Source organism: Temnothorax nylanderi, unplaced genomic scaffold, assembly GCF_030848795.1.
Source record: "Temnothorax nylanderi isolate EJ_2023f unplaced genomic scaffold, tnyl_v1.0 TNYL_tig0013_pilon, whole genome shotgun sequence".
In the NCBI taxonomy this organism is placed as follows: Eukaryota; Metazoa; Arthropoda; class Insecta; order Hymenoptera; family Formicidae; genus Temnothorax; species Temnothorax nylanderi.
The window spans coordinates 1,152,530-1,174,870 of record NW_027249075.1 but is presented as its reverse complement, the minus strand read 5'-3'; the positions used below and the strand labels follow the sequence as shown (position 1 = coordinate 1,174,870).

The following is a 22,341-nucleotide window of genomic DNA, read 5'->3' as shown; positions in this document are numbered from 1 at the left end:
ATTGTTTATTTGTTTAAAATAATATAGTTTTTGTCAGGGCATCCATATAATATTTATTTGCAATTTTGATCATAAATGTCCACGTACATTTGGTACGTTTTTTATCCTTCTAATTGAAAAAGATATGTTTAAAGATCTGTATACGCGATTTGGTAATTACGAAAATTTTAATTATATATCCGTACAAACATACATCCTAATAAGTGGACCATGCCTCTTTATGACCTTTGTGAGATATTCTACAAACGCTTGTTGAGCCAAACACTGTACCACATTTAATATCAGACAGTCTGTATTACAGAAAGGCATCGAGAAAAAAACGCAGCAAGTTGTGGAATTATTTCGAGGAATTGAAACCTTCGCTGGTAAAGTGCACGACCTGTAAAAAAGAAATTAAGATACCTTATCCAAAACATCGCATAAAAACAATGATAACCCACTTATTAAATAAACATGGAATATTTCTCGATGATGACATTCGCACACTACCTGTCGACTTAAAACAATATTACTCGGAGTTACCGGGATATAAGGCAAAATGTAAAGATTGTAGCAAAACAGTATCCTTCTTAAGAGATTTTGAAAATTTACGAAGACATTTAATTAGAAATTTAAGAAGACATTCCACAAGAATCCAGAGTCGAGATGAGTAAGTACACAGTCAAAAATTATTTTAATACTAAAGATTATAAAATAAATGTAATAACAAAACAATTAATAGCTAAAAAATTCTGCGAATAAATTTTTTATCAGAGCATCCTTATAATACTTATTTGCAATTCTGACCATAAATGTGCCTCTCAAATCGTAATAATAATAATTTTTTAATTATTTTGCAAATATAATTTAAATAAATTCAAATCGCTTATTTTCACGTTTTTTCATGCATCATAAATAAAGACAATCTAGAAATTTAGATTAGATATTTATTTATTTATATTTGAGTATTACATTAATATTACAGAAATTTGAGGTAAATATATAAAATGTACGCGAATTATACATAGTTCTTATAGATATTTAAATTAAATAGCTCTATATATTTAATAAAATCTATATAAGATAACTCTTAAATCTGTCATCTACTGATTACGTAGATGAATAATAATATAATTAATAAAAGTTTCTGTTAGCTAACCATCAACCGTTTTTTGTATATACGTTTTTTATGTATAATTGAATATACGTTGTAGGTCTACAAATGTCAGCATTGTAGTGATATTTATTATTTAACTTTGGATTATTATTGTATATATATATATATAGCACCAACCTAATTTATTCTGGCATATTCTACAATTTTCCCTGACAACATTCCATTACTTTTGACAGTTTTAATTGATGACAGTATCCGTTTTATGTTTAAACACGTACTCATATTAAGACAGCTTCTATTTTAAATTATATGTATATTAGGAAAAACGTTTTTTTCAAGCGACGTATATAAGCAATAAATAAGTAAAACACGACGGATATAGTATACAATCAAATTATGGAGAACGTTATTATAACGTTCAACAAAATATCATAAGTTTAATTAGGGAGATACGCCATTTTACTGTCAAGACAAGATTTGGTAGTCTAATAAAATTATTTGTGTGAATTTATGTTCCGGTAAAAAATTTTTCATATAAAAACATATTTAAATATACCTAATTATACATATGATACCAGCTGGCTACCGGAGCTTCTCCCGGGCGTCTTTTTTAAACTACTTTTTTGTGTTATTACATTTGTGTTCTAGCTAATCTTATCCACCAAAGTATGATTCATAAACACATATTTTCAATAACTTTCCGCGTCACTCAAGAGGCACTATATATTATTAACGTGTTTTTTTTAGTGATATCCCCAATATTTTAAATGCTTTAAAAGAGTCGTACAGTAACTTTTCCTGTTCAGATTTTCCTAATCAATCAAATTTTAAAGAATTATATATGAAATAGAGGTAGAAAAAACTGAAGAATATAATAGAATTATGGATAGCCCGATATCTCAAAATTGGCGGAAGTTAGAGCAACCACGGACATTTACAAAAAAATTCAAAAATTTATAAAGAAAAATTCTTTTACCGATTCTCGCAAAATTCAATAAAAACCTTCCTTAAATAATACTCTATCCGTCAAATAACTTATACATTTTTTAGGCAGAAATCGGTACACCCTTTAACGATCCTCGCCAAATTCAAAACAACCTTCCTTTAATGATTCTTTATATAAGATGACATGTATAACTTATACAATTTTTAGGCAAAATTCGGCAATCCTTTCACTGATTCTCGCCAAATTCAATACCATTTATTACTACTTGTAATAATACTCCATCCATAAAAAAAATTTAACTCAATATCTCAAAATTTGCGGAAATTAAAGCAATCACGTAGATTTTTTTAGACAGAAATCGGTAACCCCTTTATTATTAACAATTTTTTGAATTCTATTATATTCCTCAGTTTTTACCCCTATAACGTTCAAACATACACCACCCGTAAAAATTTTATATATTAGTATAGATTATACAAAATTTTATATAGTATATGTTCATATATGTTTTTTTCTCTTGTATAATCTCTGCAATTTGTATGTACAAGAAGAATTATAAGAAAAAGAATTAGAAAATAATTAAAAGGATGGATGAACTTCCGAAAACCTTCCACGCCCAATTTACGTATTATTTGGTGGAAATGTTTCAAATGGCCTCCAAATAAATACCCTTAAATGGATTTTTACCGAGAAAAATAAAGGCATAAAATGTTCAAATAAAGTATGTAGTCAAACACAATTTAAATCCTTTTCAAAATTAATTTCAGATATTAAAGAAGTATATTCTGGTTGAAGACATAATAAATCTATTAAAAATTAAAAATTTAACCTTTTTTTTCATTTTTATTTAATTATTTTTTAATTTTTGTAAAATTATGATTTAGTATGTGATAGACTCATTACAACTTTCCACTCGAAACGGGGTCCACTCCATATCGCCCACTACAAAGGTGCCACATGGGTTTACAACTTTCCACGCGTACAAAGTTCATGCATGTATTTTGCAAGGCACACTATGCGTCTAGTTCAATGGTAGTGGAGCCCTCCGCAATGATTCCTCTTAATTTTTGTACTATTTTCTAAGTTTTTTTGTTTGATTTTATATCATTTTGTTTTATTTTATATTCGTAGACAACAATGTTCCTAAATAGTAATGTTATTAGATTGCCGTAATAATTACGTTCCTGGAGTCTAATAATTAATATAGTTTGATTTATTAGTAATAAATACGTTTTATTTGAGTAATTCATCTCTGTGTTTTCTAATTTTATATTATTCCTATAAATTCTCAAGTAAATTCGCTTTGTGAGCATATCAAGTTATGCAGAACGCGTCGTGAACGTTTCTGAAATGCACACATTGCGTTGTGAATAATAAAAACGTCCACACACCGAAAAAATATCTCATTTCGGTCTTTGGATGATCAGCACCGTCCACAACGCGTTGTGGATGTTTCTTTCGCTCACTGAGCGATTTCGGTGTTTGGGGGCGTAACATATATAATTATATATGAACATATATAATGATATTATATAATCATATAGGGTTATATATACTTACTTATGAATCATATATGGATCCATATATGTGTGCATATATAATCTATTGTTCATATCTAGTTATATTTGGAATTATATATGTTTATATATAATCATATATGGACCCATATATAATTGCATATATAGAGACAAAATTCATATATAATCATATATATATATTATATAATTATATATAATTATATATAATCTTTTTTTCCCGGGTAAGCATGAGCAACAAGTGAAAAATTTTAAACTCCAGTAGAGTTTTAAAAACAGAGAATTCTAATAAAAAAACATTTATAGTGGTTAAGGAACAATTACTACTAATAATCAAGCTACGCTACCTTAGCGAAGATCGCAAGAAAACACACAAAATTCATTTCTTTCTCATACAAAACGCACGAGAGCAATCATGTGTTTTTTCGTATTGCCATATATGGCATCGTCGATGACGGCAACCGATCGCTCCTTCTTCCTGCATAAACTCATAGCGCTATATCCAATATAGATAAGCAAAAAAAAAGCCTATCCGCTTTAATTGCCAGGGACATTCCTTAATATTATATGATTATATATATTTAAATATGTTTTTATATAAAACGTTTTTGCTGGGGTATTCTTCATCTCAACTAAAGCTAGAATAGAACAATTACGTTAAAATAGCGTTTTTCCCTAATTTGATTTTATATTATATCGGTCGTGTTTCTCACTTATCTATTGTATTAATCACAAATTCAGTCTAGACATTAATTGTTTGACATTAACATTACAGAAATTCGAGATATGAGACATTCTCTCCCTATCTCTTTCTCTTCCTTCTCACTCTCACTTACAAAACTTTACTCCATTACGGTTCACCTACAATAAGTACATATAATAGCATTAAGTAATACGTACAGTTGTAGTATTTTAATAATTATTACGTTTTTCTAATTTTAATCACACCACTTTTTTATGCAGACCAAGCACTTCAAGTTTAGCGGATAATGGTATGGATCCTTCTGCAGAACGTCAAAGTCAAGATACGTCTGGTTTGCCCGTTCAATCATTTAAAAAAACGACAGAAAAAACAGGCGCATTTAATGAGTGATTATTCGTTTTGCTTATATCATACAATATAACGATATCTTGATATTTAATTTTTTACTCTTTTACAAGATTTACAATTTTTTACTCTTTTGCAAGAAAGTAATTTTACAACGTTAATATTTTACATAATTTTGTTTCTAATTGCACCCTTTTTCAATGTAGACCAAGCACTTCAATTACAACGGGTTTTGATACAAATCCTACTGCAGAATGTCAAAGTCCAGAAACGGTTGATTTGGATCCTCAAACATGTGAACAGTCGAAAAAAGAAACAAGGGCACGTATTGGGTAACTATTTGTTTTGTTTATATCATACAATATAATGATATCTTAAGGGCCTCGCACACAAAATTGCATAGGCTGCATATGCATAGCATAAAACCGCTAAACCAATGAGCATCTAGCATAAAGTCGCCATATTGATTTACATAAGATGCTCATTGGTCCAGCGGTCTTATGCTATGCTTATGCAGCCTATGCAATTTTGTGTGCGATGGCCTTTATTCTTGAAATACTTACTCTTATGCAAAAGAATAATTTAATATTTTATTTAAATATTTTATTTAATATTTTATTTATATATTTTATTTAAATATTTTATTTAAATAATATTAAAATTTTAAATAATTCCATTACTAATTGCACCGTATTTCAATGCAAACCAAACACTTCAAGTTCAACGGGTTACCATACGAATCCTTCAGCAGAACGTTAAAATACTGCAGAACAATACCTTTGCTTCTGTATTGCCCGCGTTTTTTTATTTGCAAATTAATATATCAAAGGTTTTATATTTTCATGGTTTCCATATAATTGTAAAAAAAGAAGTGATATCCGTACAAAACATATCTTTTTTGAAAAAAGATAATAAAATACGCCAGGAATACGTGCTTTATACACAACCTTTATTAAAAAAAATTTTGACCAAATTTGGTCTTATAATTACATATTTTTTACTACAAAAATAATGATGTCAAAAGGTACACAACCTGTACTGTTTTTTTATTATTTAGATTCACACACAGAAGACATTTGGCGCCAAGTGTATTTTATCATATCTACTTGGCGCAAACCTTCTGATGTTATTGTTTTTGTAGCAGAAAATACAAATGGCATTATAAGATCAAATTAGATCAAAATTTTTCTCTTTGATAAAGGTGTTGTATGGAGCATGTATACTTGGCGCGTTTTTTATCTTTCTTGAAAAAAAATAAGTTTGGGGATCTATGTGCGAGATCTGGTAGTTAAGTAAATTCAAACTACATATCCGTATAAAAGTACATCCTAATAAATAAACTATGTCTCTTTTTTACCTTTGTGAGAAATACTACGAACGCTTGCTGAGGCAATCACTGTACCATATTTAATATTAAACAATATGTATTACAGAACGGTTACGGCATCGAGAAGAAAACACAGCAAGTTGTGGAATTATTTCGAGGAATTGAAACCTTCGCTGGTGAAGTGCACGACCTGTAAAAAAGAAATTAAGGTACTTCATCTAAGACATCGCACAAGCAGTATGAGAGTACACTTATTAAATAAACATGGAATATCTCTCGATGATGACACTCTCACACTACCTGACGACTTAAAACAATATTACTCGGAGTTACCGGGATATAAGGCAAAATGTAAAGATTGTGGCAAAACAGTATCCTTCTTAAACGATTTTTATAATTTACGAAGACATTTAATTAGAAATTTAAGAAGACATTCCACAAGAATCCAGAGTCGAGATGAGTAAGTACACAGTCAAAAATTATTTTAATACTACAGATTATAAAATAAATGTAAACGTAAAACAATCAATAACTAAAGAAAATTGAGCGAATAATATAGTTTTTGTCAGGGCATCCATATAATATTTATTTGCAATTTTGATCATAAATGTGCACGCATTTGATACGTTTTTTATCCTTCTAATTGAAAAAGATATGTTTCAAGATCTGTACGCGATCTGGTAATTATGAAAATTTTAACTATATGTCCGCATAAACATACATCCTAATAAGTGGACCATGCCTCTTTATGACCTTTGTGAGATATTCTACAAACGCTTGTTGAGCCAAACACTGTACCACATTTAATATCAGACAGTCTGTATTACAGAAAGGCATCGAGAAAAAAACGCAGCAAGTTGTGGAATTATTTCGAGGAATTGAAACCTTCGCTGGTGAAGTGCACGACCTGTAAAAAAGAAATTAAGATACCTTATCCAAAACATCGCATAAAAACAATGAGAACCCACTTATTAAATAAACATGGAATATTTCTCGATGATGACACTCTCGCACTACCTGTCGACTTAAAACAATATTACTCGGAGTTACCGGGATATAAGGCAAAATGTAAAGAGTGTGGTAAAACATTGTTTTTCTTATCAAACATGCAACATTTACGAGTACATTTAAGAACGAGACATTCCATAAAAATCCAGAGTCGAAATAAGTAAGTACACATTCAAAAAATTATTAAAATACTAAAGATTATAAAATAAATGTAATCGTAAAACAATCAATAACTAAAGAAAATTGAGCAAATAATAGTTTTTGTCAGGGCATCCATATAATATTTATTTGCAATTTTGAAATGTGCACGTACATTTGGTACGTTTTTTATCCTTCTAATTGAAAAAGATATGTTTCAAGATCTGTACGCGATCTGGTAATTATTAAAATTATATATATATATATATATATATATATATATATATATATATATCTGTACAAACATACATCCTAATAAGTGGACCATGCCTCTTTATGACCTTTGTGAGATATTCTACAAACGCTTGTTGAGCCAAACACTGTACCACATTTAATATCAGACAGTCTGTATTACAGAAAGGTAAAGGCATCGAGAAAAAAACGCAGCAAGTTGTGGGATTATTTCGAGGAATTGAAACCTTTGCTGGTGAAGTGCACGACCTGTAAAAAAGAAATTAAGGTACTCTATCTAACACATCGCATAAAAATAATGAGAGCCCACTTATTAAATAAACATGGAATATCTCTCGATGTTGACACTTACACACTACCTGACGACTTAAGGCAATATTACTCGGCGTTACCAGGATATAAGGCAAAATGTAAAGAGTGTGGTAAAACATTGTTTTTCTTATCAAAGTTGCAACATTTACGAAAACATTTAAAAAGACATTCCACAAGAATCCAGATTCGAGATGAGTAAGTACACAATCAAAAATTATTTTAATACTAAAGATTATAAAATAAATGTAATAACAAGACAATAGCTAAAGAAAATTCTGCGAATAAATTTTTTATCAGAGCGTCATTATAATACTTATTTGCGATTCTGACCATAAATGTGCCTCTCAAATCGTAATAATAATAATTTTTTAATTATTTTGCAAATATAATTTATATAAATTTGAATCGCTTATTTTCACGTTTTTTCATGCGTCATAAATAAAGACAATCTAGAAATTTAGATTAGATATTTATTTGTTTAAGTATTACATTAATATTACAGAAATTTGAGGTAGATATATAAAATGTACGATTTATACATAGTTATTATAGATATTTAAATTAAATAGCTAAATATATTTAATAAAATCTATATAAGATACCTCTTAAATCTGTCATCTACTGATTACGTAGATGAATAATAATTAATAAAAGTTTCTGTTAGCCAACCATCAACCGTTTTTTGTAGTATTTGAATATACGTTGTAGGTCTACAAATGTCAACATTGTAGTGATATTTATTATTTATCTTTGGGTTATTATTGTATATGTATATAGCACCAACCTAATTTATTCTGGCATATTCTACAATTTTCCCTGAGAACATTCCATCACTTTCGATCGTTTTAATTGATGACAGTATCGGTCTTATGTTTAAACACGTACTCATATTAAGACAGCTTCTATTTTAAATTATATGTATATTAGGAAAAACGTTTCTTTCAAACGATGTATATAAGCAATAAATAAGTAAAACACGACGGATATAGTATACAATCAAATTATGGAGAACGTTATTATAACGTTCAACAAAATATCATAAGTTTAATTAGGGAGATACGCCATTTTACTGTCAAGACAAGATTTGGTAGTCTAATAAAATTATTTGTGTGAATTTATGTTCGGGTAAAAAATTTTTCATATAAAAACATATTTAAATATACCTAATTATACATATGATACCAGCTGAGTACCGGAGCTTCTCCCGGGCGTCTTTTTTTAACTATTTTTTTTGTGTTATTACATTTGTGTTCTAGCTAATTTTATCCACCAATGTATGATTCATAAACACATATTTTCAATAACTTTCGGCGTCACTCAAGAAACACTATATATTATTAACGTGTTTTTTTTAGTGATATCCCCAATATTTTAAATGCTTTAAAAGAGTCGTACTTAGTAACTTTTTCTGTTCAGATTTTCCTAATCAATCAAATTTTAAAGAATTATATATGAAATAGAGGTAGAAAAGACTGAAGAATATAATAGAATTATAGATAGCCCGATATCTCAAAATTGACGGAAGTTAGAGCAACCACGGACATTTATCAAAAAATTCAAAAATTTATAAAGAAAAACTATTTTACCGATCCTAGCCAAATTCAATAAAAACCTTCCTTAAATAATATTCTATCCGTCAAATAACTTATACATTTTTTAGGCAAAAATCGGTACACCCTTTAACGATCCTTGCCAAATTCAAAACAACCTTCCTTTAATGATTCTTTATATATAGTAAGATGACATGTATAACTTATACAATTTTTAGGCAAAATTCGGCAATCCTTTCACTGATTCTCGCCAAATTCAATATCATTTATTACTACTTGTAATGATACTCCATCCATAAAAAAAATTTAACTCAATATCTCAAAATTTGCGGAAATTAAAGCAATCACGTAGATTTTTTTAGACAGAAATCGGTAACCCCTTTATTATTAACAATTTTTTGAATTCTATTATATTCCTCAGTTTTTACCCCTATAACGTTCAAACATACACCACCCGTAAAAATTTTATATATTAGTATAGATTATATAAAATTTTATATAGTATATGTTCATATATGTTTTTTTCTCTTGTATAATCTCTGCAATTTGTATGTACAAGAAGAATTATAAGAAAAAGAATTAGAAAATAATTAAAAGGATGGATGAACTTCCGAAAACCTTCCACGCCCAATTTACGTATTATTTGGTGGAAATGTTTCAAATGGCCTCCAAATAAATACCCTTAAATGGTTGAAGACATAATAAATTTATTAAAAATTAAAAATTTAACTTTTTTTTCATTTTTATTTAATTATTTTTTAATTTTTATAAAATTATGATTTAGTATGTGATAGACTCATTACAACTTTCCACTCGAAACGGGGTCCACTCCATATCGCCCACTACAAGGGTGCCACATGGGTTTACAACTTTTCACGCGTGGAAAATTCACGCATGTACTTTGCAAGGCACACTATGCGTCTAGTTCAATGGTAGTGGAGCCCCCTCCACAATGATTCCTCTTAATTTTTGTACTATTTTCTAAGTTTTTTTGTTTGATTTTATATCATTTTGTTTTATTTTATATTCGTAGACAACAATGTTCCTAAAAAGTAATGTTATCAGATTGCCGTAATAATTATGTTCCTGGATACTAATAATTAATATAGTTTGATTTATTAGTAATAAATCGTTTTATTTGAGTAATTCATCTCTGTGTTTCCTAATTTTATATTATTCCTATAAATTCTCAAGTGAATTCGCTTTGAGAGCATATTAAGTTGTGCAGAACGCGTCGTGGACGTTTCCGAAATGCACACATCGCGTTGTGGATAATAAAAACGTCCACACACCGAAAAATTATCTCATTTCGGTATTTGGATGATCAGCACCGTCCACAACGCGTTGTGGATGTTTCTTTCGCTCACTGAGCGATTTCGGTGTTTGGGCGTAACATATATAATTATATATGAACATATATAATAATATTATATAATCATATAGGGTTATATATACTTCCATATGAATCTTATATGGATCCATATATGTGTGCATATATGATCTATTGTTCATATCTAGTTATATTTGGAATTATATGTCCATATATAATCATATATGGACCCATATATAATTTCATATATAGAGACAAAATTCATATATAATCATATATATAATCATATATATTTATATATAATTATATATAATCTTTTTTTCCCGGGTAAGCATGAGTAACAAGTGAAAAATTTTACACTCCAGTAGAGTTTTAAAAACAGATAATTCTAATAAAAAAACATTTATAGTGGTTAAGGAACAATTACTACTAATAATCAAGCTACGCTATAGTACCTTAGCGAAGATCGCAAGAAAACACACAAAATTTATTTTTTTCTTATAAAAAACGCACGAGAGCAATCACGTGTTCTTTCGTACTGCCATATACGGCATCGGCGATGACGGCGACCGATCGCTCCTTCTTCCTGCAGAGACTCATAGCGCTATATCCAATATAGATAAGCAAAAAAGCCTATCCGCTTTAATTTCCAGGGGCATTTCTTAATATTGTATGATTATATATATTTAAATATGTTTTTATATAAAACATTTTTGCTGGGATATTCTTTATCTCCACTAAAGCTAGAATAGAACAATTACGTTAAAATAGCGTTTTTCCCTAATTTGATTTTATATCATATCGGCCGTGTTTCACTTATCTATTGTATTGATCACAAATTCAGTCTAGACATTAATTGTTTGACATTAACATTACAGAAATTCGAGATATGAAACATTCTCTCCCTATTTCTTTCTCTTCCTTCCTCCTTCTCACTCTCACTTACAAAACTTTACTTCATTACGGTTCATCTATAATAAGTACATATAATAGCATTAAGTAATACGTACAGTTGTAGTATTTTAATAATTATTACCTTTTTCTAATTTTAATCACACCACTTTTCTATGCAGACTAAGCACTTCAAGTTTAGCGGATAATGGTATGGATCCTTCTGCAGAACGTCAAAGTCAAGATACGTCTGGTTTGCCCGTTCAATCATTTAAAGAAACGACAGAAAAAACAGGCGCATTTAATAAGTAATTATTCGTTTTGCTTATGTCATACAATACAATAATATATTAATATTTAAATATTTTATCTTTTTTAAAGTAATGATTTACAACGTTAATGTTTTAAACAATTTTCATTTAAATATTTTCTATTTCTATTTGCACCGTATTTCAATGCAGACCAAGCACTTCAAGTTTAGCGGATTATAGTGTGGATCCTTCTGCAGAACGTCAAAGTCAAGATACATCTAGTTTGCCCGTTCAATCATTTAAAGAAACGGCAGAAGAAACAGGCGAACTTAATAAGTAATTATTCGTTTTGCTTATGTCATACAATACAATAATATATTGATATTTAAATATTTAATCTTTTTCAATGTTAATTGAAAATTATTAATTTACAATGTTAATATTTTAAATCATTCGATCTCTAATTGCTCCGTATTTCAATGCAGACCAAGCACTTCAAGTTCAATGGATTATAATACAAATCCCGCTGCAGAATGTCAAAGTCAGGAAATAGTTGATTTAGATCCCCAAACATGTGAACAATCGAGAAAAGGAACAAGGGCACGTGATTGGTAATTGTTTGTTTGTTTATATATAATACAATATAATGATATATCATTGAAATATTTACTCTTCTGAAAAGAATAATTTATTATAGAATAATTTAACGTTAATATTTTATATAATTCCATTTCTAATTGCACCACATTTCGATTCTGATGAAGCATTTCAAGTTCTACGAGTTATGATAAGAATCCTTCTGCAAAACATTAAAATACTACAGAAAAATACCTTTGCTTCTGTATTGTCCACGTTTTCTTATTTGCAAATTCATATATCAAAAGTTTTATATTCTTATGATTTCTATGTATTTGTAAAAAAGGAGTGATATCCGTATAAAACATATCTTTTTTAAAAAAGAGTGAATAAAATGCGCCAGGTATACGTGCTCCATACACAATCTTTATTGAAAAAAAATTTGATCTAATTTTGTCATACAATTATAATTGTTTTTCTCGCTACAAAAACAATGATATCCGAAAGTTTGCATCAAACGAATAAAATAAATTCCCAGATAGCAAAGCGTGTCTGAGCAAAATCGCGCAAACTTGTGATTGCTTATGACGCTGGCAACTTGCCGTACATTTGCTTCAATTGATGTCGAGTAATTTAATATTTGAAGCAACACGCAGGCAATATTGGATATATGTAATGCCAGCAATTTGTCGGCAAGAGAACAGCATCAAATTTACTTCGCGTTGCTAGCAATATAACAGCATTGTGTGGTCCTATGAATTATTACAGCAACATGACAGCAACAGCTCGAATTTTGAATAAGACGATTTTAGACCGCAGCATATAAGTTGCCAACAAGTTGCTGGCAAGTTGTTGTACAAAATTGTTATATCGTGAAGGCATCAACTTGCCGACAAATGCGGACTCAGTTGCCACAATTCTGATAGCAACACATACTATGTTGTCGGCAACATGCCACAACAATGTAGACACGTTGCTGTCTGGGTCTTTAAGAAAATCAGATGTTACTACTAACTTATTCTATTTACTTGATTTACTTGAAACTTCCGAATATTATTGTAAATATTTTGAAGAAACATCAAATGTTACTAATTTATCATATTCACTTAGCGCAAAAATTCTGATTGTTTTTATAGTAAAAAACACAAATAAAATTATAACATCAAATATTATTTCAGAATTTTTTCCAATAATGAGTTCTATAGAGCACGTACATTTGATTATTGACGTTATTTACCTTTTCAGAAAAATGTAACTTTTGTATATCTGTACATGATCTAGTAATTATATAAATTCGAACTACATATCCATATAGGGGAGAGTTGGCAATTACCGAGCCCCTAAGAACCGAAGCGTATATCTAAGCTCAGAAATGCTTCAAAAAAACAAACTGTGCAGTTTTAGATAGGTCATTTATTTGGCTATCCATATATCATACCAATAATGTTGAAAGTTAAACACAAACTAAAATATTAATAATTTTTCAAAAAGTGAGAAAACGCGGTATTATCAAACTGGTCTGATAATATCGTGACCAGGTCTAATAAAATTGTGCCCAGTTTAATAAAGCCGTACCTATAAAAATTACTCTGGCTTCAGCCAGTGACATGAAGTAGAACACAATAACAAAATGTTTTTTTTATATTTATGCATTAATATCGTCTAGTAGGTACCTACATATAAAAATAAGTGAATGCGTTAACAAATAACGATCATTATAAATTCAAATCAAAACTTAAGCAACGATCTTTTCTGTAAGCACCTTACATTGTAAACTAAACAGTCTTGGTAACTCTTAACACACAATTATCGTTATACCTATGAGTATTATACCTTGGGCGCGAAATTATCAAACTCAATCATTTCACTTTACAACCTTAAAATATATAGGAAAGAAACGCGTGTTTCTAAAATCACTTTGCAACCTAATTTTATAGTGTTTTAGCTTATCAAATCCGTCAGGATTATTTCTCTAATGAAAATATTATGTTACTCACCTCTTATCGAAACTACCAGCAAAATTGCAACGAGCAAGCAGAGAAGCTTCCAGAGCGCACTGTGTTTACATGGACGGCCGGAACGCATTGACGGCGCATGCGGGTGGGGTATTTCGTGTTACTCTACGATATTAACATCATTGTAGGCGCGTAATACTAATAGTTATTGAGATAAACAATGGCGCGGAATTGTCAACCGCGCGGTAATTGCCAACTCTCCCCTAAACATACGCCCCAGTAAAAAAAACCATACCTCTTTTTTACCTTTGTGAAAAATTCTGCAAGCGCTTTTTAAGGCGCTCACTGTATCACATTTACATAGTATCAAACGATTAATCTGTATTACAGGTCGGTTATAATAGCGCCGAAAAAAAAACGCAACAAGTTGTGGAATTATTTCGAGGAATTGAAACCTTCGCTGGTGAAGTGCGCAATTTGTAAAATAGAAATTCATATGCCTCATCCATCGAACAGCACAGCAATAATGATAGGACACTTGAATAAACATGGACTATTTTTCAATAATGACACTTTCACACTACCTGATGACTTGAGGAAATATTGCTCGGAGTTACCGGGATATAAGGCAAAATGTAATGATTGCGGTAAAACAATGTCCTTCTTAACAAATATTGTACGTTTACGAAAACATTTAAGAAGACATTCCACAAGAATCCTCAGTCGAGATGAGTAAGTACACATTCAAAAAATTATTAAAATATTAGACTAAAAATAAATGCAGTAAAACGATCAGCAGCTAAAGAAAAAACGCGAATACAAGTTTTTATCAGGTCATCCATATAATATTTATTTACAATTTTGATCATAAATACGTCTCTCAAATAGTAATAAAAATAATATTTCAATTATTTTGCATAATTTAAATAAATTTGAGTCGATTATTTCACGTTCTTTTATGCATCATAGATATAGACCAGAAATTTAAAATAGATGTCTATTTGGTTGACATTAACACTGTAGAAATTCGAGACAGATATACAGAGTGTTTCCTAAGTAAGTAAACAAACTTGAAGGGGATATTCCTTGGCTTACTTAAGAAAAAATTCTCTAAACATGTGTCCTAAACTATTTCGTTTTCAAAATACAGGATGTCAAAATTGTGAAAAAAAAATGAAAACTTTGAAAATCTGGAAAACGTTTAAAGATATTTCATTCAAATTTAGTATGCGTATATGCGGTATTAAGAAATATGTATCTTCCAGTACCGATGAATTATTTTTTAATCTACCTGGGGCGTGTGTTTTTGACACCATGTGTTTTGAAGACAAAGTAGTTTAGAACACATGTTTATAGGACCTTTTTTTTTCTTAAAATAAGCCAAGGAATATCTCCTTCAAGTTTGTGTACTTACTTAGAAAACACCCTGTATAAAATGTATAATATTATACCCAGTTCTTATAGGTATTCAAATTAAATAGCTCAATTTAATAAAATCTATATAGCACAACTCAAATCTGCCATCCACATATTACATAGATGATTAATAATTAATAAAAATTTTCATTAGCCAACAATTAACGGTTCTTTATCATTTGAATATACGTATAGGTCAAATGTCAACATAGTGTAGGATTAATAAATAAATACTTGTGGAGTCGGAGTAAATGATTAACGTTATATGAATATTTATTTTGAGCAAAGTTATAGATTAGGCAAATAGTTATGACAAAAGCGAAGCAATGAATATAAGTTATGACGGACGATACAAATATGAACTCTTAACTCTATCTCGTATCGCGATTACTCGTATAGCTCGCTAAATGTCTCGTATCTCGGACGAACGTAGCTCTTAATATACTGTCTTATAATCTGATCAACCCGCGCGACTCGTTAGTGAACGCGCGACGTTACTCTGTATTGCTGGACTTGCTCTCTCCGTCCTCCGATTGACTGTTAACGATCGGAGCGGTCGCCGCGCACAACTTCGCGAAGACGTTCGATACGCGATCCTCGATTATCGATTATCGACCGGGCGCGGAAAATAATCCCACAATAGTGATATTGATTATTCGTAAAGCCCCTTGCACAATGCCAGGCAACAGGCAATAGGAATAGGAAATAACCAAAAAATCGTTAATTACAACCTAAAAAATTCGAATACTATGATTGGTTGGCAACAGGCAATAGGCACAGAATTTCCAACGTGACGGAAACTCTGTGTCTATTGCCTGTGTCACTGTTTATTCTGCATTTATACATGATTTCTGATTTCTATTTCCTGTTCCTATTGCCTGTTGCCTGGCATTGTGCAAGGGGCTTTACCCTTGAAATTATTATTATATATATAGCACCAACCTAATTTATTCTGACATATTCTACAATTTTTCATGAGAACATTCTATCATTTTCGACCGTTTTAATTTGTAACCGTATTCGTCTTATGTTTAAACGTGTACTCATATTAACCGCGTTAATTGCTATAGACGAAAATACTCGCGGACGACGATCGTCCGTCAGACGCTTCGGACGAGTTAATTCGTTTGTTTAGGAAACTAGTCAGACTCTCAGAAGTCAAATCGTAAGCATTGTAATGTTGCCCTTTGTGTTGTTCTATGCTTTCGAATTTATCACACAGAAAAACAATTCAAATATATTGTTATTTTTTCTTTACGTATTTCTTCCTTTTACTTCTTTTTTTACCTCAAATATCAAGAAAATAAAACATTAGTTTCTGTTGATTAAACAATCTCGATTTTTAATCATATTTGTAGTCAAATTATGAAAATTTGCTTGACAAACTTGCGGCCTAAGTTAACACCATAGCGTCTGACAGGCAATATCGTCGCGCGAGTATTCTCCAAAGCAGTTAAAGGATTAAGGCAGTCTCTATTATAAATTATTTATTAGGAAAAACGTCTCTTTCAGTGACGTTACTCAAGAACGTCATTGTAACGTAAGAAAATCATAAGTTGAATTAGGGAGATACACCATTTTACGGTCAGGATAGGATTTTAGTAAAGTAATAAAATTATTCGTGTGAATTTATGTACATTTCTTTCAACTGCAACTAGAACAAATCAATTATGTTAAAACAGTTTTTCTCCTTAACTTAATTTTATATCATATCAGTTGTGTTCTACTTATCTATTAATCACAAATTCAAACATTAATTGTTTGACATTAGCATTACAGAAATTTCAGGTATAAAATATTCTCTCCCTATCTCTTTCTCTTTCTTCCTCCTTCTCATTCTCACTTACAAAACTTCACTCCATTACGGTTAACCGCCAATAAGTACATAATAGCATTAAGTAATACGTGCAATTGTAGTAGTTTAATAATTATTCTTTCTTTTCTGTTTTTAATCACACCACTTTTCTATGCAGACCAAGCACTTCAAGTTTAGCGGATAATGGTATGGATCTTTCTGCAGGATGTCAAAGTCAAGATACATCTGGTTTGCCCAGTCAACCATTTAAAGAAACGACAGAAAAAACAGGCGCACTCAATGAGTAATTATTCGTTTTTCATATTTCACACAATATAATAATATCTCGATATTTAAATGTTTACTTTTGCGAGAGAGTAATTTACAGCTTTAATATTTTAAATAATTTCTATTTACACATTTTCCATTTCTAATTGCACCGTATTTCAATGCAGATCAAGCACTTTAAGTTTAGCGGATAATGGTATGGATCCTTCTGCAGAACGTCAAAATCAAGATACATCTGGCTTGCCCGTTCAATCATTTAAAGAAACGACAGAAAAAACAGGCGCTCTTAACGAGTAATTATTCGTTTTGCTTATGTCATACAATATAATGATAACTTGATATTTAAATATTTACTCTTTTTCAAAAGAATAACTTACAACGTTAATGTCTTAAATAAATCCATTTCTAATTGCACCGTATTTCAATGTAGATCAAGCACTTCAAGTTCAATGGATTTCAATACGAATCCTTCTGCAGAACGTCAAAGTCAGAAAACAGTTGATTTGGGTCCTCAAACGTGTGAACAATCGAGAAAGGAAACATCAAGGGCACGTGACAGGTAATTATTTGTTTTGCTTGTATCACACAATATAATGACATATTATTATTAAAATATTTACTCTTCTGCAAAGGATAATTTATAACGTTAATATTTTATATAATTCCATTCTCAATTGCAACACATTTCGATGCAGACCAAGAATTTCAAGTTCAACGGGTTATGATACAAATCCTTCTGCAGAACGTTAACATACTGCAGAACAATCGTTGGCTTCTGTATTGTCCGCGTTTTTTTTATTTGCAAATTAATATATCAAAGGTTTTATATTTCCATGGTTTTCATGTAATTGTAAAAAAGGAGTGATATCCGTACAAAACGTACCTTCTAAAAAAAGTAAATAAAATGCGCCAGGTATACGTGCTCCGTACAAAATCTTTATTGAAAAAAATTTTGATCTAATTTTGACATATAATTTCATTTCTCGCTACTAAACAATGATACCCCGAAGTTTGCATCAAGTGAACAAGATAAATTAGTAACATCGAGAATTTTTTAAATAAAGTTTCTTTATTATACTTGTTACGTGTTCTGAGAAAGAACACGTACCCAATAACTATAATAAAGAAACATTATTAGGAAAATCAGATGTTACTATACTAAATTATCTCATTCACTTGATGCAAACTTTCTGATGTCATTGCAAATATTTCATATAGAAACATCAGATGTTACTAATTTATCATATTCACTTGGCGCAAAAATACTGATATCATAGTTTTATAAAAAAACACAAATAAAATTATAACATCAAATATTATTTTAAAATTTTTTCCAATAATGAGTTGGTATAGAGCACGTACATGTGGTTATTGGCATTATTTACTCTTTTTAGAAAAATGTAATATTTGTATATCTGTACATTATCTGGTAATTAGGAAAATTTAAATTATATATAAACATACGCTCTAATAAAAAAACCATTCTTCCTTTTTATCTTTGTGAAAAATTCTGGAAGCGCTTTTTAAGGCGCTCCACTGTATCACATTTACATATATAGTATCAAACGATTAATCTGTATTACAGGTCGGTTATAATAGCACTGAAAAAAAAACGCAGCAAGTTGTGGAATTATTTCGAGGAATTGAAATCTTTGCTGGTAAAGTGCGCAATTTGTAAAATAGAAATTCATATGCCTCATTCATCGAACAGCACACCAATAATGATAGGACACTTAAATAGACATGAAATATTTTTCAATAATGACACTTTCACACTACCTGACGACTTGAGGAAATATTACTCGGAGTTACCGGGATATAAGGCAAAATGTAATGTTTGTAGTAAAACAATGCCTTTCTTAGCAAATATTGTACGTTTACGAAAACATTTAAGAAGACATTCCACAAAGAATCCTGTGTTGAGATGTGTAAGTACACATTCAAAAAATTAATAAAATACTAAAGACTATAAAATAAAGCATTTGACTTTGCATTGGGGACAACCTGCTAAGTACCTTATTACACCCCTGATTCCATTTTCGCTCGGGAACCAAATGACCAACAGTTTCGAAAAGTGGATGTAGCACGGACACGAACCACCAAAGACCGACAATATCGAAAAGTGGTATACATAGCACGGACATGAACCAAATTCATCGACAGTATCGAAAAGCGGATGTGACTCGTAGTTCCAATTCCTGAAAGTGGATGTGTGGCGCTACTGTACGGCCTAGCAAAAGCGTCCCAAGAAAACATTGAAAAGCAATATGGCTGCTTACAGTGTGGACACTGTGGACTGTTGTGGACTCCGCAGGTTATTTTGACAGGTTAGGATCAGATCATGTGTTAAGATAAATTAAATGACAACGTGTAGTTAAATACATGCGTATCGCTCATATATTATTTTTCTCGAAAGCTACTGCTTGATTTAAAATGTTTTCTGTACTTTTTACTAACTTCTTATGAAGAATCTTTGCCGGTTATATCATGATTTGGTAGATGTCACATAGAGAATATATTTTATTAATACTTGATCATTAATGATATGACCAGATATGACCAACACACATACACGCAGTAATTTTCTATACTATGATTATTTTATTATTTGTCTCTTTTAAGATTACCAGAAATATTGGCCGTTATGGGTGACGCAGAAAGAAAGCAGGATTTACAAGAGCAAGAATTGGCAAAGAATGCCGTCTTGGTTTCCACCAGCTCTTTGTCGCCTTATACAAATCCAGTAAAAGGTATCTACTTTCCATTAATACTCGCCATTACTGTTACTATTGTCATAAAAAGTATAAACAATAATAAGAATGTTGTACGTTTAGGTTATGATTTTAATAAGGGGATCAACTATCACGAATTGTTCGCGACCATGGCAAGTTGTGGATTCCAAGCCACAAATTTTGGACGAGCGATCGAAGAAGTGAATCGAATGCTGCGCCAAAGGAGCATACTTCTCATGGAAGATCAACTGGATGAGTCGGAAGAGGATGAATTTATAAAAAGGAAATACCACTGTACAATATTTCTGGGTTATACGTCGAATATGGTGTCCAGTGGCGTCAGGGATGTTATAAGATTTCTTGTACAACATAAACTGGTGGGATACATTTAACGGTTTTATTTAACAGATATCTTATTGTGCTTTGCGACTTTAGACGGACGTTCTGTAGGTAGATTGTCTCGTTACCACAGCTGGTGGAGTGGAAGAGGATTTCATAAAATGTTTGGCGCCCACATATGTTGGCAGCTTCTACTTGGACGACAGAAAGCTCAGGGAAAATGGGCTTAATAGAACGGGAAATTTATTGGTACCGAATGATAATTATTGTCTGTTCGAGGATTGGCTAATGCCGAAGTTAGACGCGATGCTGGCTGAACAAAAGGCGAAGGTAAAGCCGTCGTTGTAATATAAGGTCTGTTTTTTATTGGTGCACTGGATTGCATTAGAACTTCCCTTCTCGCTTTTGTCAAATTGCAAACATATATCTATTTCATTTTAAGTACAGAGAGTGTACACTAGTTCAGCAATAGAAAACAGACCCTGTGAGTGTGAATTAGACGCGGTACTGCGTGCGTTTTTATTTTTACGATTGAATTACTTTTCAGGGCACTTCATGGACCCCGTCTAAAATGATAGCTAGACTCGGCGAGGAGATCAATCATGAAGATTCAATCTACTATTGGGCCGCGAAAAATAAAATCCCGGTATTTTGCCCGGCATTAACCGACGGTAGTCTCGGGGATATGATGTTCTTCCATTCGTTCAAAAATCCAGGACTCGTCCTTGATATTGTCGCGGGTTGGTTTTAACGTATCCGACGTAACATTCACTTGTCTACATATAACGCGTACGAATCGATGAATCTTCAATCTTCCACAGATGTCAAGAGGTTAAACAGGATAGCTATGAAAGCGGTGAACAGCGGTATGGTAATTGTCGGAGGTGGAGTGGTGAAGCATCACATCTGCAATGCTAATCTCATGGTGAGACGGTAACTCTATTTGGCATGTTGTCCTGACGTGTTTGTAGTCGCGCGACGGTAACGGTACTTTATTTCAGAGGAACGGCGCGGACTACGCCGTTTTCATCAACACCTCTTCGGACTTTGACGGCAGCGACAGCGGCGCCCGGCCCGAGGAAGCGATTTCTTGGGGAAAAATTCGTAAGGACGCCGATCCTGTTAAGGTAACCGCGTTACTTCCGTTGATTTTCAATTTAGTGGTTTATTCTGTAAACGTTTAACGAAATCGTTACGTGCTTCGCGCAGCTTTTCTACGGTACATTATATCTGCGCAAAGCACGTAATGATGTTAATTAACGTTTACAGAATAGGCTCCTTAATTATACAATTATAGTCGAATTATCAAGTGACATCGCTGCTTCTGTCTCAGGTGTGCGCTGACGCTACTTTGGTATTTCCACTGTTGGTGGGAGAAACTTTTGCAAGATTTCATCATTCGGGGAAGATAGGGGATTAAGAATAAGTAAAGACAATATTTCAATTACGATGCGGATAAGATGTATAGGAGATACCAAAAGTAACGTAATAATTATAATTGTCTACACAATCATGTATACAATCATAAATATTAAATTTGTATAGAAAAAAGAAAA

At 31.3% G+C, this 22,341-nt stretch overlaps 2 protein-coding genes across 2 annotated transcripts in view; both read left to right on the top strand.

The window, feature by feature from the left end:
• The window catches only part of LOC139767995 (uncharacterized), a 26,168-nt gene extending 6,249 nt beyond the window's left edge, over positions 1 to 19,919 (top strand). Inside the window, exons 5-19 of the mRNA XM_071697784.1 lie at positions 302 to 649; positions 4,541 to 4,666; positions 4,832 to 4,957; positions 6,059 to 6,412; positions 6,782 to 7,120; positions 7,516 to 7,857; positions 11,616 to 11,741; positions 11,895 to 12,020; positions 12,170 to 12,295; positions 14,606 to 14,947; positions 17,605 to 17,730; positions 17,882 to 18,007; positions 18,145 to 18,273; positions 19,300 to 19,642; positions 19,780 to 19,919. Coding sequence (XP_071553885.1) covers positions 302 to 649; positions 4,541 to 4,666; positions 4,832 to 4,957; positions 6,059 to 6,412; positions 6,782 to 7,120; positions 7,516 to 7,857; positions 11,616 to 11,741; positions 11,895 to 12,020; positions 12,170 to 12,295; positions 14,606 to 14,947; positions 17,605 to 17,730; positions 17,882 to 18,007; positions 18,145 to 18,273; positions 19,300 to 19,642; positions 19,780 to 19,860 — 3,160 coding nt within the window. The 3' untranslated portion in view covers positions 19,861 to 19,919. The remainder of the gene's footprint in view (positions 1 to 301; positions 650 to 4,540; positions 4,667 to 4,831; positions 4,958 to 6,058; positions 6,413 to 6,781; positions 7,121 to 7,515; positions 7,858 to 11,615; positions 11,742 to 11,894; positions 12,021 to 12,169; positions 12,296 to 14,605; positions 14,948 to 17,604; positions 17,731 to 17,881; positions 18,008 to 18,144; positions 18,274 to 19,299; positions 19,643 to 19,779) is intronic.
• On the top strand, positions 19,900 to 22,341 carry Dhps (Deoxyhypusine synthase). Its single transcript, XM_071697821.1, has 8 exons — positions 19,900 to 20,041; positions 20,337 to 20,464; positions 20,549 to 20,823; positions 20,897 to 21,115; positions 21,333 to 21,525; positions 21,607 to 21,710; positions 21,787 to 21,912; positions 22,119 to 22,341. The coding sequence occupies exons 2-8, from the start codon at positions 20,359 to 20,361 to the stop codon at positions 22,203 to 22,205; spliced, it is 1,110 nt and encodes a 369-aa protein (XP_071553922.1). The 5' UTR covers positions 19,900 to 20,041; positions 20,337 to 20,358; the 3' UTR covers positions 22,206 to 22,341.